Source organism: Mustela lutreola, chromosome 2 (assembly GCF_030435805.1).
Source record: "Mustela lutreola isolate mMusLut2 chromosome 2, mMusLut2.pri, whole genome shotgun sequence".
Lineage (NCBI taxonomy): Eukaryota > Metazoa > Chordata > Mammalia > Carnivora > Mustelidae > Mustela > Mustela lutreola.
Window position 1 is genome coordinate 2508523 of NC_081291.1, and position 15545 is coordinate 2524067.

Genomic DNA, 15545 nt, shown 5'->3' on the forward strand with positions numbered 1-15545 from the left:
AATCGTGCCAGCTGTGAACATCCGTGCGCAAGTTCCTGCGTGGACACATGTTCTTGGGTCTCTTGGGTATATCCCTAGGCACGGGATTTCTGGATCGCATGGTAACTTCATGTTCTAGGTTTTGAGGAACTGCTTAGCTGTTTTCCAAAGCCCTTGCCTCTGAGATATTTACTGTATTTCCTCATTTGTTTATTCAGCAAATCTGGTTGAGTAGCTCCTAGACGTGCTGTTCTAGGAGCTTCGGAGTTAAAAACCACGGGCCCATAAAACAGCCACTTAGGCCACATCATCAAAGCCGGGCTTAATACAGAGTAACTGCAGCTTCCACCTCCCCCAGAGACGTGAAGTCTTGATGGGTCAGCTGGGAGCTTTCCCTCTCCACCCCAAAGGAAAAGGAGAGACTCTGTGTTGATTAGACCTCCAGCTCTCCCCCCTGCTAAAGGAAGGTGACCTTTCTTTTTTTTTTTTTTTTAATTTTTTATTTATTCGATAGACAGATCACAAGTAGGCAGAGAGGCAGGCAGAGAGAGAGGAGGAAGCAGGCTCCCTGCTGAGCAGAGAACCCGATGTGGGGCTCGATCCCAGGACCCTGAGATCATGACCTGAGCCGAAGGCAGCGGCTTAACCCACTGAGCCACCCAGGCGCCCCGGAAGGTGACCTTTCAAGGAGGAACAATCCTTTCTTCTCTCTTGCTAGGATCGTCCTTGCTCCTTCTTCCATCCAATATAACCTTCCATTTTGTAGCGCCCGTCTACTTGCTGCGTGGAATGCTGTCCCAGCCGTGAGTCCCTCGACAGAGCCAAGGACATCCTCAAATCTTTTCCGCCAAATGTTCTTTAGTGGTGCCTGTCTGGCTCGGTCATACAGAGCATGTGAGTCTTGATCTCAGGGTAGGGAGTTCAAGTCCCCACACGGGAGGTAGAGATTACTGAAATCAAGGAAATAACAAAAATTTTTAACAGAGGAGACAAACATATGGAGAAAAATTAAGACAGGGTGTACAGGGTAAACCTCATTGAGAAGGTGACATTCGAGCAAGGATCTGAAGGAGATTAAGCAATGGGCCAGGCAGGTAATCAGGAGGAAAGGGCACAAAAAGTGCAAAGGTGGGGCGCCTGGGTGGCTCAGTGGCTCAGGTCATGATCTCAGGGTCCTGGGATCGAGTCCTGCATCGGGCTCTCTGCTCAGCAGGGAGCCTGCTTCCTCCTCTCTCTCTGCCTGCCTCTCTGTCTGTCAAATAAATAAATAAATAAATAAAATCTTAAAAAAAAAAAAGTGCAAAGGCCCAGGGGCGGGGTGTGTGTGTGTGAGAGAGAGAGAGAGAGAGAGAAATGAAATGGACGTGTCTGTATTTGAGGAATATCAAAGAGGCGGAGAAGGGAAATGAGGCAGAGTGCTGATGTGGGCAAGTCGTTTGGGGTCTAATAGGACATCGTGAGCATTCAGTGACCCCAACTGTCACCCTGAGAGTAGGGGAAGTCCCAGTTCAGGCCCTAAGACCACACTGCCGCGGTGAGGTGGGGCGGGGGGGGGGGGGGACGAGCGGCCCCTCAAATCCCAGAGCAGAGCCTGCCGCCCCTACATCTTCACGAGCTCCCTGCAGCCTTCTTGTCTCACTTCCTCTTCCCAAATGCTTTCGGCCCAGTTCTGGAGCTCAGCGCCGCAGCATCCCAGCCTCCCCGTCCGAAACATGGTGCAAGGTCTCCAGAGCACAGGGGAGAGCAGAGCCCCCAGGGGGACAGCAGCCCGCGCCGGCTCACAGCAGGGCTAGGCACAGCGCGGGGCCGGGGGCCCTAAATTCAGTGAATAGATGGCCGACTTCCCCGCCAGGTTTGCAAGACACGGAGACAGGTCCCACCTTGTCCGGGGGCGGGGAGACCTTAACCCCCTTTCCTAGCAACTGGCCGCCGTCTCCATGACAACTAGGGAGGGGCCCGATCTGGCCCTGCCGGTCTGGGGATCCTTCAGGGGCGGGGAGTCTCGCCTTTACTCGGAGAGGAGACGTCCGAGCCGCGCCTTCTGGCCCTTTAAGGGGCTCCGCCCGGCGAGGCCTCAGAGTGCCCTGATTGGTCCCGAGAGCGGCCGAGCGCAGCCGAACTTGACGCACCCGCCCGCACCCTTCCCTATCCACCTCCCACGCGGCCCAGCTGTTGCCCCAGCCAATCGCCGGCCGGCGCGCCAACCTTCATCTGCATGGTCACGCCCCAGAGAAAGACTACACCCAATCCGAACGCTCGCGGAGGCCTTATTAGCATGCCGGGGGCGGGGCGAGAGGCAGGGGCGGGCTCGGGGCGGTTGGTTGGAGCGGCGCAGCAGCAGAGAGGTCCGGGAAAGTTTCTTTGGAGGTGAAAACAGCCGCGGAACTCGGGGCCCTGCGAGGGGGTGGGGGCAAGGGGGGGGCCTGGGGCCGGGGAGGGGCCCCTCCCGGACCGGGGGAGAGTGGGCCGGCCCTTCCGGGGGGCGATCGCCCAACAAAGGATCCCCGGGGCGGCCGCCCTCGAGGGCCTCCCCGCCCCTGGATCCGGCCCCCCCAAACACCCCGGGGCCGGCATTCCGGAGCTCCCCCGCCGGGCCACCCCGTCGGCGGCTCAGGCGCCCCTCACTCGGCCACACGTCTGCCTTCCAGGTGGGGCCGGGAGCGGCCATGTCCCACGGCTCCAAGCAGCCCGGCGCGGCCGCCGCGTGAGTGCGACATCCCCTCCCCCAGCCCACTCGGGGCTGCAGCCCAGCCCCCGCCCGCCCTGTCGGAGCTCCTCGCCCCGCGCCCCCCGGGGTCTTGACTCCCCGCTCACTGCCGGGGCAGGACCTCCCCCTTGCGTCCCCACGGGCCTCTTTCCCCGCCACTCCCAGGCTCAGTTCCTCCCAGAGGTCCCTACGGCCCCCCTAGTGCTCCGGCCCCGTCCCGCGGGTTAATGACCCCCACAGACTCCTCCTCCCAAGACTCAGGCCCCCTCCGTGCCAGCTCCGCGGTCGGGGATGGAGGTGAGGATGGGGGTGACCCTGGCGTCCTGTGGCTCCAGGCCGGCGGGCGGCAAGGCTCCGGGGCAGCATGGGGGCTTCGTGGTGGCTGTCAAGCAAGAGCGCGGCGAGGGCCCCCGGGCCGGCGAGAAGGGGTCCCACGAGGAAGAGGTGAGTCCCTCGTCCCTGCGAGGTGGTGGGGGAGGCTGAGGGACTCGCCCGTAGCCTGGAAGCTCCACCCCGGGCTAGATTTGAATTCGCTGTGGCCCCGCCCACAGTCCAGATTTTCCTCCGGATGGTGAGGTCCCGCCACATGCCACGCCCCCAAGGGATCCTCTGCCACTAAGCCCAGGCTCCGCCCATCGCTCAATACCAGCTCCGCCTACTACCCTGTGGGAGGCACCTTCCGGTGGTCCTGTGGGTCCTTCCTCCAACAGAGAGGCGGTGCCCACGCCAGAGGCCACGCCCACAAGCGGGGCTTAACCCCGTCCCGGATGACCTGCTCCCGGGACCTCGTAACCCCGCCCTCTCCCAATCCTGGGCCTTGACTAAGCCATACCTACAGTCCTTCCCAGCCCTGTTTCCTGGATAGGCCCCGCCCACCCCCTCTAGCCCTCTCCCAGCCCTCCAGGCCCCTCCCAACGGCGCGGTCCGGTTCTGCAGCCGGTGAAGAAGCGCGGCTGGCCCAAGGGCAAGAAGCGTAAGAAGATCCTGCCAAATGGGCCCAAGGCACCGGTCACCGGCTACGTGCGCTTCCTGAACGAGCGGCGTGAGCAGATTCGCACGCGCCACCCAGACCTGCCCTTTCCCGAGATCACCAAGATGCTGGGTGCCGAGTGGAGCAAGCTGCAACCGGCCGAGAAGCAGGTGTGCAAGGCGGGGGCTGCCCCAGGACCACTGACCTTGGCCCGACCCACTCGGACACTGCCCTGCAGCTACATCCCCCAAAGGACAGAATATGGAGGGTCCTTGCTCCCGCCTGGTGAACTGACCACTCGTGGGCCCTCCCTAGCAGGCTGAAGCCAGGGGAGGCCAGCAATAGGCAAGAATCGACGTAAAACTTAAGAATCAACGTGGATAGGTGTGAGGAAGTAGGGCTGGGGGCCGGATTTTTATGGGCTATCTTCCGGTTTTCAAGTCCTGGTCATTAACTTAAAATTGCAAAGATCTCAAGGAAACAAAACAGAGCAGTAGTCTGTGCCCTCTAAGTGGGATTTCAGCAAGCGAAATGGGTGCGGGGGGGGGGGGGGCGGTGCAGTCCAGCCTGGAAATGGGCGCCTGCGGTCAGACAACAGGGCGAGGTTGAGAACAGCGGGAGTTTGCGGGGAGAGCCCTGAGCTGTGGGCCGAGGAGGCAGGTTTTGTCTCCAAGGCCAGTAGGGAGCTACGGGAAGGTGGTGCCCAGTGAGCCAGATGGGGTGTTGGTGGCGGAGGCCCGCCGCCCCTGCCCCTGGGCCGGGCCGAGCCTCCCCGCTGCCCCACCAGCGGTACCTGGACGAGGCGGAGCGGGAGAAGCAGCAGTACATGAAGGAGCTGCGCGCCTACCAGCAGTCAGAAGCCTACAAGATGTGCACGGAGAAGATCCAGGAAAAGAAGATCAAGAAAGGTGGGAAAGGGACCCAGCCCCCTGGCAGCTGGGCGCGGGCTCAGAGACAGGTGGCCCCAGGTGGCCCCAGCCGCCCTCCTCCGTGGGACTCCCCTAACCAGACTGAGTGCTGACCTGGGGGCCAAGGCATGAGAGTGCCCCAGGATGAGTAGGGCTAACTGGGGAGGTAGGGTATCCCAGGCAGAGGGGAGGGCACTCGCAAAGCACTGTGTGCGCTCAGAGGAGACCCACCCGGTGGGCTGATCGTGCCCTCCTCCCTCTACCCCCAGAAGACTCGGGCTCTGGGCTCATGAATACCCTCTTAAATGGACACAAGGTAAGTCCTCCTCCTGCAAGGACCACGGCTGGGCGAGAAAGGTCTGGAGGTCATGAGCGCCCCCCGCCCCCCCGCGTGAGCCCCCAACTCATGGGCGCAGGCGAGTGCCCCTCCTCCAGGCGTGCCAGCAAAGGTGGGGCCGCTTGCACGTCGTGGGCTGTTGTTAAAGGACTTCAACCCCGCTGACCAGAGGAATCCCTCCCAAACTTGAGGGACGTCCCGGAGGGGTTTTGGCGCCCCCCCCCAAATTTGTCACCTGTCCTGTTGTCCCAGGGTGGGGACTGTGATGGCTTCTCCACCTTCGACGTCCCCATCTTCACTGAAGAGTTCTTGGACCAAAACAAAGGTGAGCACTGACTAGGGGTTCCTGGGGAAGCGGGTGCCAAGTCCCGAGATGGTGGCGGGGGGCGGGGGGGTGACCACTGGAAAAAGCAGAGGCGCCCGCCCCGGCCCCCGGAGCTGGAGGCAGAGCGGTGACAGCCGGCCTGGCGCGGGGTGGGGCGGGGGTGGGGGACACAGCTAAGGCAACGTCGGCGGGGGGTAGGGGGGACGCGCCAGGCTCTGACCCGGCTCCCCCACGCCGCAGCGCGGGAGGCAGAGCTGCGGCGCCTGCGCAAGATGAACGTGGCCTTCGAGGAGCAGAACGCGGTGCTGCAGAGGCACACGCAGAGCATGAGCAGCGCGCGGGAGCGCCTGGAGCAGGAGCTGGCGCTGGAGGAGCGGCGGACGCTGGCGCTGCAGCAGCAGCTCCAGGCCGTGCGCCAAGCGCTCACCGCCAGCTTCGCCTCGCTGCCGGTGCCGGGTGCGGAGGCCCCGCCCCCGAGCGCCGAGGCCCCGCCCATTCGCCCCGCACCCTCGGTCGGGCGAGCTCCGCCCCGCCGGCTCCACTTCCCGGCCCCGCCCCCAGCCGCTCGGGGGTCGGAGCGCACGCCCCGGCCAGCCCCGCCCCAATGGCCCCTCCCGCGCGTGAGCTGAGCACGCGCCCGCCCTCGCAGACCCCTGCCCTCGCCGGCACTGCCCGTGACCCTACTCCTTGGCCTTCCGCGCTCTGGCCTCAGCTGACCTTGGCTACTTCCTCCCCAATTTGTAAGCCGGACCCCCCCGCGCCCACCCCCCCATCCCCACCCCGGGCCTCGCCCTCCCCACTTTCCGTCTCCCGCCCCATCCAGTGCCGCCGACGCGCCTCGCCTCTGGCCCCCTCCCCGGGACCCTGGCCTTGGAGACCCACCCCGCGCCTCTGACCTCTGCTTCTGTGGGGTCCTGGCCGCGTCGACTCCGCCTCTTGGCTCGAGTGACCGCTCCCTGCCCTCCTCCAGGCACGGGCGAGACGCCCACTCTCGGCACCCTGGACTTCTACATGGCCCGGTTGCACGGCGCCATCGAGCGCGACCCCGCCCAGCACGAGAAGCTCATCGTCCGCATCAAGGAGATCCTGGCCCAGGTCGCCAGGTGTGTGCCGCGGCGGGTCACCCCCGGGACTCTGCGCGGCCCGCGTGGGGCCGCCCTGCGCGGGGGGCTGGGGGGTCACTTGGGGCTAGATCTGCCTTGGGCCCCGCGGAAATGACTGGATTTCGCCCTCCAACGGGGTTCCGGGACTCGGGGCAATGCCGGCTGGGTGGGATCGGGCTGATGGATCTTATTCCGAGGGCATCGCCCACACGCGATCTACCAGGTGGGTCTTATTTGCTGCGGGCGGCCAGTGGCCGGACCGCTGGGGGGCGCCGGTCCCAGGGGACTTCATGAATGCTGCTGGGCGGGATGTGCTCCCCATCACGAGCCCCCCTTCTCTCCTGTCATAGTGAGCACCTATGAGGGTGTCCGCGACCCCACGGATCCAGAGAAGACTGCCTTTGGTCACGGCCCCTTCCCCACCCCATGGAGGAGGATTGGGGGTCCACCTTTTGGGGCCAGGCCCAATCCTGCACCTTGGGGGCTCCAGCCCCCCAAAATTAAATTTCTACAGCATCCCTCTAGCTTTCGATTCCCCCAGCAGCCTGACCCCAGAAAAATCACCTGCTGTACATGAAACGCCTAGAACCCAGAGCCCTGGGGCCCAGCAAGGTGCGCTCCCCTTGCACAACACTACAGGGACATGGGAGCACCACAGGGGCTGCGGAACCCAAGACACAAGGGAACCTGCAGCTGCTGGCATGCTCAGGGTGGGGAGGGTTATACCTGCTACACTGGCTCTCCCGGACCGGCCCCGGGACAAGGTATAAAACCCCAAACCTGTCATGCTGGGACCCCCAGAGGTGCTCACCGCAGGCTCCCCCCTACCCTGAGGCAGGCACACTGCAGGGACCTGCTCTTATACTCGAGGTGGAGCCCTCTGCTTGTGGCTTGCACCCCAGAATTAGGGGCGGCTGGTACTGACCGCCCCTCCCTCATCCAGCCGAGGGACCCTTGCCGAGGCAGCCTCTGCCTTTGTTCAATCTGGACTTTTTAAATAAAGTGGAATTTGAATTTCCAAGCTTGTGAATGTTTTTAGGGGCGGTGGGAAGTGGGCTAGAAGGTGTGCCCAAGGCCCCCAAGACGCCCCTGCTGGGTGTCCCAGGCCCACCCTCCACCAGTGCCTGGCAACCACTGACCCTCCCCCCCTTCTGTCTGGAGGAGCCTGGTCTGGGCGTGTCACACGCGTGGATTCACACCTGTGCGGCTGTGTCTGGTTCCCTCCCTGAGTGTTGTGGGCTTGGGGTCCATCCCCAGGGCAGCGCGTGGGCGCCTCCCTCCTTTTTGTGGCTAATACTCCGATGCGTGGATGGACCACATTCTATTACCCCTTCTCTGCGGAGGGATGTTCTGGTGATTTGGGCACCCGGGAGGCTAGTGTGACGCATGTGCGGCCGTTGGAACACCGGCTCTCAGTTCTGCAAGCTGTCTTCTCAGCGCGGAGCCGCTGGTCCGGGGACGTTCCGCACTGGGCTCCGCAGGAATGCTCTCTGCGACTTTCTGTGTAATGCAGTATTCAAGCCATCTTAAAATTTTTGGAGAATAACTTGACAAACGGGATGTTGAATCATGTCCCCTCGAAAGATATGCTGAGGCCCTAAACCCCAGTTCTCAGAATGTGACCTTATTTGGAAATAGGGTCGCTGCGGATATAATTAGTAGTGATGAGGTCATCGGGAGTAGGGTGGGCCCCTGATCCAATGTGACTGGTGTCCTTATAAGAAGACAAAGATGCGAAAGCAGACACAGGAGACAGCCATGTGACCCCAGAGGCAGAAATGGGAAGAATGAAAGCTGCCAAGAAGCGCCAAGGAGGGCCAGCCGCCACCGGAAAGGGAGGACAGGCAGGGCAGGCCTCTGCCGAGGTCTTGGAGGGAGCATGGTCTTGCTGACGGGCTGACATCACACTTCGGGCCCCTGGAAACAAGAGAGTAAATCCCTGTTGTTTGAAGCCCTACGGCCACCCCAGGAGACTACTCTAACCAGATACTCTCACCTCCCCACCCCAGCTCCCTTGTCCCCCCCCTTCCCGGCACAGGTACCCCTGTCCCAAATTTAGAGTTTTTCAGGCAAGCCTTTCTGTAACTTTTAGCACATAAGCCTATCTTCCCCAAATAGTACCGTTTTGGTGGGGTTTGGTTTTCTCCTTCAGTTTGTAAAGGTTCTGAAGTGTACAATTGTGTGGTTTCTAGTATATCTACAGAGTTGTGCAACCATCAGCACAATCTCATTCCAGAACATTCCCATCCCCCCAAAGAGCAGCCCTGTACCCCTTAGCAGTCACCAACCCTCCCACCTCCCTCAGCCCCGGGCAGAAACGAATCCACTTCCCGTCCACGGAGGAGCCTGTTCCGGGCCTGTCACACATGTGGGCTCACACCCAGGGCGTCCTTCTGGGTCTGGTTCCCTCCCCGAGCGCCGTGTGTTCAAGGCTCATCAATGTCATAACATCCAGACTTTTAAACTTGACACGATGTTTTCTTACAGTGTCCAAAGCCTTCTGCAACTTGGCCCTTTCCATTAGCGCTTGGTTTCTGAGATTCTCCCAAGGGGGAACACCCCTCCCCGCCACCACTATATGGCATTCCATTGCTCTGTATTATAGGAGCCAAGTTTTTTGTTTTTTGTTTTTTGGGTTTTTTTAAAAGATTTATTGGAGAGAGCAAGTGAGAGAGAGCACACAAGCAGGGGGAGCAGGAGGCAGAGGGACAAGCAGGCTCCCCACTGAGCAGGGAGCCCCACACCAGCTCCATCCCAGGCCCCAGGGATCATGACCTGAGCCAAAGACAGACGTGGAACCCACGGAGCCACCCAGATGCCCCCCAGAGCCAAATTCTTGTTGTTGGCTGCCTCCGTGCTGTGGTCCCAGGAAATCATTATGGATCTTCCTGGTGCCCCCAACCCCTTCCCTCTTTCTTCATCTGTAACCTGGGGGTTCATTCATTCCCTCACCAAAGATCGCCTGAGCGCCTGCTGTCGGCCAGGCACGGGGCCCCAGGATATGCCGGGGCAGGGGGGGGTGCGATGAGACCAGATCCCCCGCCCTCTTACAGCTGACATTCTAGTCCTGGGGACAGCCAGGATACAAGAAGAACAGCTGATCTCTCCAGTAGTGCTTGATACCAGGGAGAAAAATCTGGGAAGAGATTGAGAGGTGGAGGGAGGAAGTAACATTTGAGCAAGTAGCCGAGGGAGGTGTGGGAGGGAACCGCATGGATGACTGGGAAATGACTTTCAGGCAGAAAGAACACATGTGCAAAGGCCCTGGGGCAGGACCCAGCCTGGCATTAGAAAAAAGGCAAAGGGGCCAGTATATATGGGGAGATGGGGAGGAAGGGAGGAGAGGGTGGGCATGGGGCAGGTTGTGCAGGGCCTGGTGGGCCTCAGAGAGGACTCCCCCCACCCACACACCCCAGGAAGGAGCAGTGGAAGGATGTGGCTGAGGTTATCCCAGGGTACCTGTCCTGCCCCCTTCCAGGGTTGTTGCAAGGATTAAATAAGCACCTGGCTAGAGGACAGTGAGCACTAGGCACGCTCAGCTGTTTTCATCCTGATCCCTGTTCTTCCCCAGTCTGCAGCCCAGGGCCCGGAGGACTGCCTGGGGTCCCCTGGGAGCGCGCAGCTAGCGCTGGCAAGGCCCGGACACCTGGGGCCGGACCCCCCTCCGCAGCCCGCGGTGTCGCCTTCCCAGGCGGCTCGGGTTCCCGGATCCCCTTACCCCGGCGGCTCGACTGTCGCGCCCTGGACCGGGGGAGGGGAGGCTGCAGGAAGCGGCGGATCCGGCGGCGACGGCGGTGGCGGTGGCCGGGGTGGCCCAGCTCCTCCGGCCATGGAGAGCGCCGCGGCCCAGGAGAACCGGGGCGCAGAGGCCCCGCGCCCGGCCGCGCCCCCGCCCTCGCCCGCGGAGCCCCCAGCCGCGCCCCGCGCCCGTCCCCGCCTGGTCTTCCGCACGCAGCTGGCGCACGGCAGCCCCACGGGCAAGATCGAGGGCTTCACCAACGTCCGCGAGCTCTACGCCAAGATCGCCGAGGCCTTCGGGATCGCGCCCACAGAGGTGAGGACCCCCGAGCCCCCGCCACCCCACCCCCCGCCAGCGCGGGAGGCGCACGCGTCCGACCGGGGATAGGGTGGAGCCTGGAGCCAGGGACCGGGGGCTCCAGATTCCCCCTCCTCGGATGGAGGGGGTCCGATCACCGGATCTCAAAGACACACCCCTCAGATCCTGGGGTGCCCACAGCCTAGAGACCCTCTTCGCGCCCTGCGCAAAAGAGGAGCCCGGGTTAGGGTTAGTGGGTCCCCAGGCGGTCCAGGAGCCCACTGCGCTGAACCGGCTGGGAGTGGATCCCAGCCCTCGGGGAAGGGGAAGCGCGTCCAAGGCTCCTGGGCGCCGCCGGGGCAGGGGTTCCAGGCAGCCGCCTTCCAGGTGCGAAGTCGGAGGCCCCAGGGGTCAGGGGCTGGGCGGCAGGGCTGTGTGACTCGCAGCCCCCAGGGGGCGCCAGTAGATTCAGAATCGACTGGAAAAGTTGGCTGGAGTGTCAGGACACCAACTGGAAGACTGGGGATGGAGGAGGGGTCTCTTCCTGCCCACAACCCCCTTATCACCCTGCTCCTGGTTAGGAGGGTCTCAGACTCCCTCTTGCCCGACCCCCCACCCCATCCTGGTCTCACGTGCAGCCTTCTCCCCGAGGACTGGGATCCTGGTGGGTGGGTGACCAGACACGTTTCATGTCTCTTTGTGCCTCGGTTTCCCTCTCGGGCTACCGAACCCATCACCCTGGTTGTCTGCACAGAGGGCAATGAGCGTTGTCATTAATTCTGGACTCCCCCTCCCCTTGGGACAGATCTTATTCTGTACCCTAAACAGCCACAAAGTGGACATGCAGAAACTCCTGGGCGGCCAGATAGGGCTGGAGGACTTTATCTTTGCCCATGTGCGTGGCGAGACCAAGGAGGTAGAGGTCACGAAGACCGAAGACGCCCTGGGACTGACCATCACGGACAACGGGGCCGGCTACGCCTTCATTAAGGTGCTCAAGGGAGGGCGGGTGACTTCCTGGGTGCTCGGGGACCTGGCACGAGGCGCTGCCCCTCTCCGGTCTAACCTGGGCTCCGGGAAGCCGAGGGGTGGCGGCTGGGCTGGCCCCGTGAGTGACTCTAGGTCCCCGCAGAGGATCAAGGAGGGCAGCATCATCAACCGGGTCCAGGCCGTGTGCGTGGGCGACAGCATCGAGGCCATCAACGACCACTCCATCGTCGGCTGCCGCCACTACGAAGTGGCCAAGATGCTCCGGGAGCTGCCCAAGTCCCAGCCTTTCACCCTGCGCCTGGTGCAGCCCAAGAGAGCCTTCGGTGAGGGCCACCTGGGGGCCAGGGGGCAGGTGGGGTGGTGGTGAGGAGCTCTTCCAGAAGCGGGTTCTCCGGACGCCAGTACAGTGGAGCACGGGCGTATATGGGGGGGAATGGGACAGGATGGAAGGTTCTAGATGCCTCTGATGCCATGACGGGGGCTTCTGGCACTGTGTCACGAATAGGTAGGTAGTTTCTAGATTGTCAGAGTCCATCCAGGGGTGGGGACAGGCGGGTTTGGAAAGATCAGGATCGGAGAAGGAGGCGTCTGGACCTATTCTGGCTGTGGTTCTAGAGAAGGTTTTTCCAGGTGTGTTCTAGAACCGTATTTTTAAAATTTATTTATTTATTTGTTTGTTTGTTTGAGAGCGATTCGGCATGAGCAGGGGGAGGGGCAGAGGGAGAAGCAGACTCCCCACTGAGCAGGGAGCCAGATGTGGGGCTCGATCCCAGGACCCTGGGATCACAAGGTGAGCAGAAGGCAGATGCTTAAAGGACGGAGCCACCCAGTTGCCCATAGAACGGTGCTTTCCACAGAGAGGTCTGCGAGCTGTCCGTGCATGGGGTAAAGGACTTGCTCTCCAAGAGGTTTTCCCCAGTTCAGCACTGGGACATCTGGCCCAGCTCATTCCCTGAAGTGGGGGCCACCCTGGGCGCAGTAAGATGTTGGGCATCGCCCCTGGCTTTGACCCAGCAGATGCCAATGGCAACCCTTAGGTTGTAACAACCAAAATGCCTGCAGATATGGTCAAGGTCACCTGGGGGTGAAATCACTCGCCCCTGCCCCTGGGGTAGAGAACCCCTGCGTTAGAATGCAGCCTTCGTGTTTAACGGGCAGAGGTGTTTTTTTAATAGCCAAGACTTTCTCAAGGAAGAAATCAACACACCGCTTTCCATTCCAGCACCACCTTCTTATTTTATTATGGACTGGCCCTTTGATCTGTGTTGTTCTCCAGCGAGAGGTTCTAGAAGCACCCAGGCACATCTGGAGGGAGGTCCCAGGGAGAAGGGGTCAGGGTGGGCTTCCAGATCTGCCCTTTAGCACAGCAGTGGACGCTGAGAGCCGTGCCCAAACGTAAGATGGATGAGTTCTAGACAGTCTTTTCTAGATGGATCCTCTGGCTACAAGAGGGTCTCAAGCAGTCCCTTCTAGAAAGTCATTTTAAAAAGAGGAGGGGGCACCTGGGTGGCCGGCCCAGTGGGTTAAAGCCTCTGCCTTCAGCTCAGGTCATGATCTCAGGGTCCTGGGATCGAGTCCTGCATCAGGCTCTCTGCTCGGCGGGGAGCCTGCTTCCCCCTCTCTCTGCCTGCCTCTCTGCTTACTTGTGATCTCTCTCTCTCTATCAAATAAATATAGAAATAATCTTAAAAAAATAAAAAATAAAAATAAAAAGAAGAGCGCCTTGGAGGTTTGGTTGTTAGCCATCTGCCTTGGGCTCAGGTCGTGATCCTGGGGTCCTGGGATCGAGCCCTGCACCGGGTTCCCTGCTCGGCGGGAAGCCTGCTTCTCCCTCTCCCACTCCCCCTGCTTCTGTTCCCTCTCTTGCTGTGTCTCTCTCTGTCAAATGAATAATAATAATAATAAAAATCTAAAATAAATAAAATTTTTAAAAAGGAGGGAGACTTGGAGGAAGCAAGAATTCTCAAGCAGGGTCTCTGAGGAGTAACCCCTGGATGTAAGGAGGGCTTTGAAAGACAAGAAGGTTCTAGAAAGGCTCTGCGGACAGCTTCGGAGCACTTACACAGATGCGGACCGCCCAGAACACGTGCCCCTCTCCTGGCTCTGTCCCTTCCAGATATGATCAGCCAGAGGAGCCGCGGCAGCAAATGTCCCACGGAAGCAAAAATGGCCAGTGGGAGGGAGACCCTGCGTCTTCGTTCTGGGGGGGCTGCCACAGTGGAGGAAATGGTGAGTGAGGGGGACAGGAGCCTTCGGGGGCTCTGCACCGAGCACCCGGCTGACTCAGTGGGACGGCAGGTAAGAACCTCTCCTTCGGCAAGCCGGCTCCCCTCCCTGCGAGATGGGGCGTCGCCGTGGGGAGGCAGGACAGGAGCGGTGGCGCAGGGGCGGGGCCTGCGGAGGGGCTGGGCTGGAGGGAGCCCAGGCTTTGACCTTCTGGGCCGGGCCCTGCCCCCCTCCCCCAGCCCAGCGAGTTCGAGGAGGAGGCGTCGCGGAGAGTGGACGACCTGCTGGAGAGCTACATGGGCATTCGGGACCCAGAGCTGGGTAAGGGGCCAGGGTAAGCCGGGTGGACCCTGGGGGGGAGGGTAGCCCACCGGGAGGAGTCGAGGCCCGAGGAGCCCCCTCACCCGCCTTCCCTCCTGCTCCGCCGCAGCAGCCACCATGGTGGACACGTCCAAGAAGACGCGGAGCGTCCAGGAGTTCGCGCACCGTTTAGATTCCGTCTTGGGCGAGTTTGCCTTCCCGGACGAGTTTGTGGTGGAGGTGTGGGCCGCCATCGGGGAGGCCAGGGAGGCCTGTGGCTAGTCTGCCCCGGGGCCCAGCGCAGCCCCAGCCCAGAACCCTGCCCCCCGCCCCAGCCCGCAGGGCTGGTTCCTGAAGCCCAGCTCGGCCCCAGGGCCCAGCCCGGATCTGAGACCCAGCCCTGCTCTAGAGCCCAGGCAGGCTCTGGGACCGAGCTTCCCGCTAGAACCGCTACCAGTTCTGAGAGGTCAAGTCTCAGCTCTGAGGCCAAGTCTTGCTCTAGAACCAAGCCCAGCTCTGAGACCAAGCCCTGTTCTAGACCTCAGGCCAACCCTGAGACAAAGTTCATCGCTAGAAGGCAATTCAGTTCTGAGACCCAACGCAGCCCCGAAACCCAGCCCTTCCCTAGAACCCAAGATAGCTCTGAAGCTAGACCAAGCTCAGAAACCAAGTTAAGGTCTGGGTCCCAGGTAAGTTTTAAGACACAGCCCGGTTCGGAGATCAATCCCAGTTCCGGAAGCCAGCCCAGATCTGTGTCCAAGCCCTGCCATAAAACTCAACCTGATGGGGGAACTCAAGACAGTCGCATGACACAGCCGTACCTAGATGCCCCGTCTAGCTCAGGAACTCCCCTTAGTTCTGGAGCCCAGATCAGACTCAAGAAACAATCCAGTAACAGTAGCCACCCAGGCTCAGGACTGGAAGACGGCTCCCAAACCCAGCCCTGCTCACCAGCCCAGATGTTCGCTGCAGCTCAGTCCAGACCCAGACCCCAGCCCTGTTCTGCAACCCAACTGCCCTCGAGTACTCACCAACATCCTGGGGCCTGGTCCGGCTCCAGCGATGAGTCCAGCTCAGAGACTGAGCCCAGTTCCAGACCCCAGTCTCGGGCTACTACCAGGCCCAACTCCCGAATTCAGACAAGCTCTGACACCCCATCCACTTCTGAGGCAAGGCCCGCCTCCAGAGCTCGGCTGGATGCGAAGCCCCGCTCTCCCTGCAGAGCGCAGACCAGCTCTAGAATACCATCTAACTCTGGGACCCAGACCGGTTTCAAGACCTGGACCATTTCCAGAGCTCGGTCCAGCTCAGGCAGTCCACCCAGCTCCAGAACTCCGCTCCAGTCTGAAACCCCATCCAGCTGCCAACCACAGTCGGTTGCTGAGAGCCCACTGAGCTCCAAAATCCAGCTAAACTCCAGAATCCGGCCTAGCCTTGGGACCCAGACAGAGACAGCAACAGACTTAAGCCCCACAATTCTGTCTAGCTCTGAAAGCGGACCCAGCTCCAGGACCCAGACTTGTCTGGGAGCTCAGTCAATCTCTGGGACTCAGCGTACCTCGGAAACGCTATCCAGCTCTAGACACCAGCTGCAGGCCACAGCCCAAGGCAGCTCTGGTGTTGAGCTGGATTTTGGGAAGCAGACCAGCTCTGGAACTCAGCCA

The 15545-nt window shown here is 61.3% G+C and overlaps 2 protein-coding genes across 4 annotated transcripts; both read left to right on the forward strand.

Moving 5' to 3' along the window:
* The first annotated feature begins 2275 nt into the window (after window positions 1–2275).
* Window positions 2276–6955, forward strand: HMG20B (high mobility group 20B). 3 transcript variants are annotated; one of them, XM_059159456.1, is made up of 10 exons: window positions 2276–2346; window positions 2628–2683; window positions 3022–3130; window positions 3623–3826; window positions 4444–4564; window positions 4834–4880; window positions 5154–5226; window positions 5467–5682; window positions 6197–6329; window positions 6680–6955. In XM_059159456.1, the coding sequence occupies exons 2-10, from the start codon at window positions 2646–2648 to the stop codon at window positions 6690–6692; spliced, it is 954 nt and encodes a 317-aa protein (XP_059015439.1). In that variant the 5' UTR covers window positions 2276–2346; window positions 2628–2645; the 3' UTR covers window positions 6693–6955. The 3 variants fall into 3 exon arrangements, with proteins under 3 accessions (XP_059015439.1, XP_059015440.1, XP_059015441.1); XM_059159457.1 differs by having other exon boundaries at window positions 4837–4880; XM_059159458.1 differs by having other exon boundaries at window positions 2288–2346; window positions 3583–3826.
* Window positions 6956–10067: 3112 nt separating this feature from the next.
* Window positions 10068–14310, forward strand: GIPC3 (GIPC PDZ domain containing family member 3). The gene is made up of 6 exons (XM_059159461.1): window positions 10068–10383; window positions 11171–11356; window positions 11498–11678; window positions 13472–13584; window positions 13821–13902; window positions 14012–14310. The coding sequence occupies exons 1-6, from the start codon at window positions 10159–10161 to the stop codon at window positions 14161–14163; spliced, it is 939 nt and encodes a 312-aa protein (XP_059015444.1). The 5' UTR covers window positions 10068–10158; the 3' UTR covers window positions 14164–14310.
* Window positions 14311–15545: the final 1235 nt, after the last annotated feature.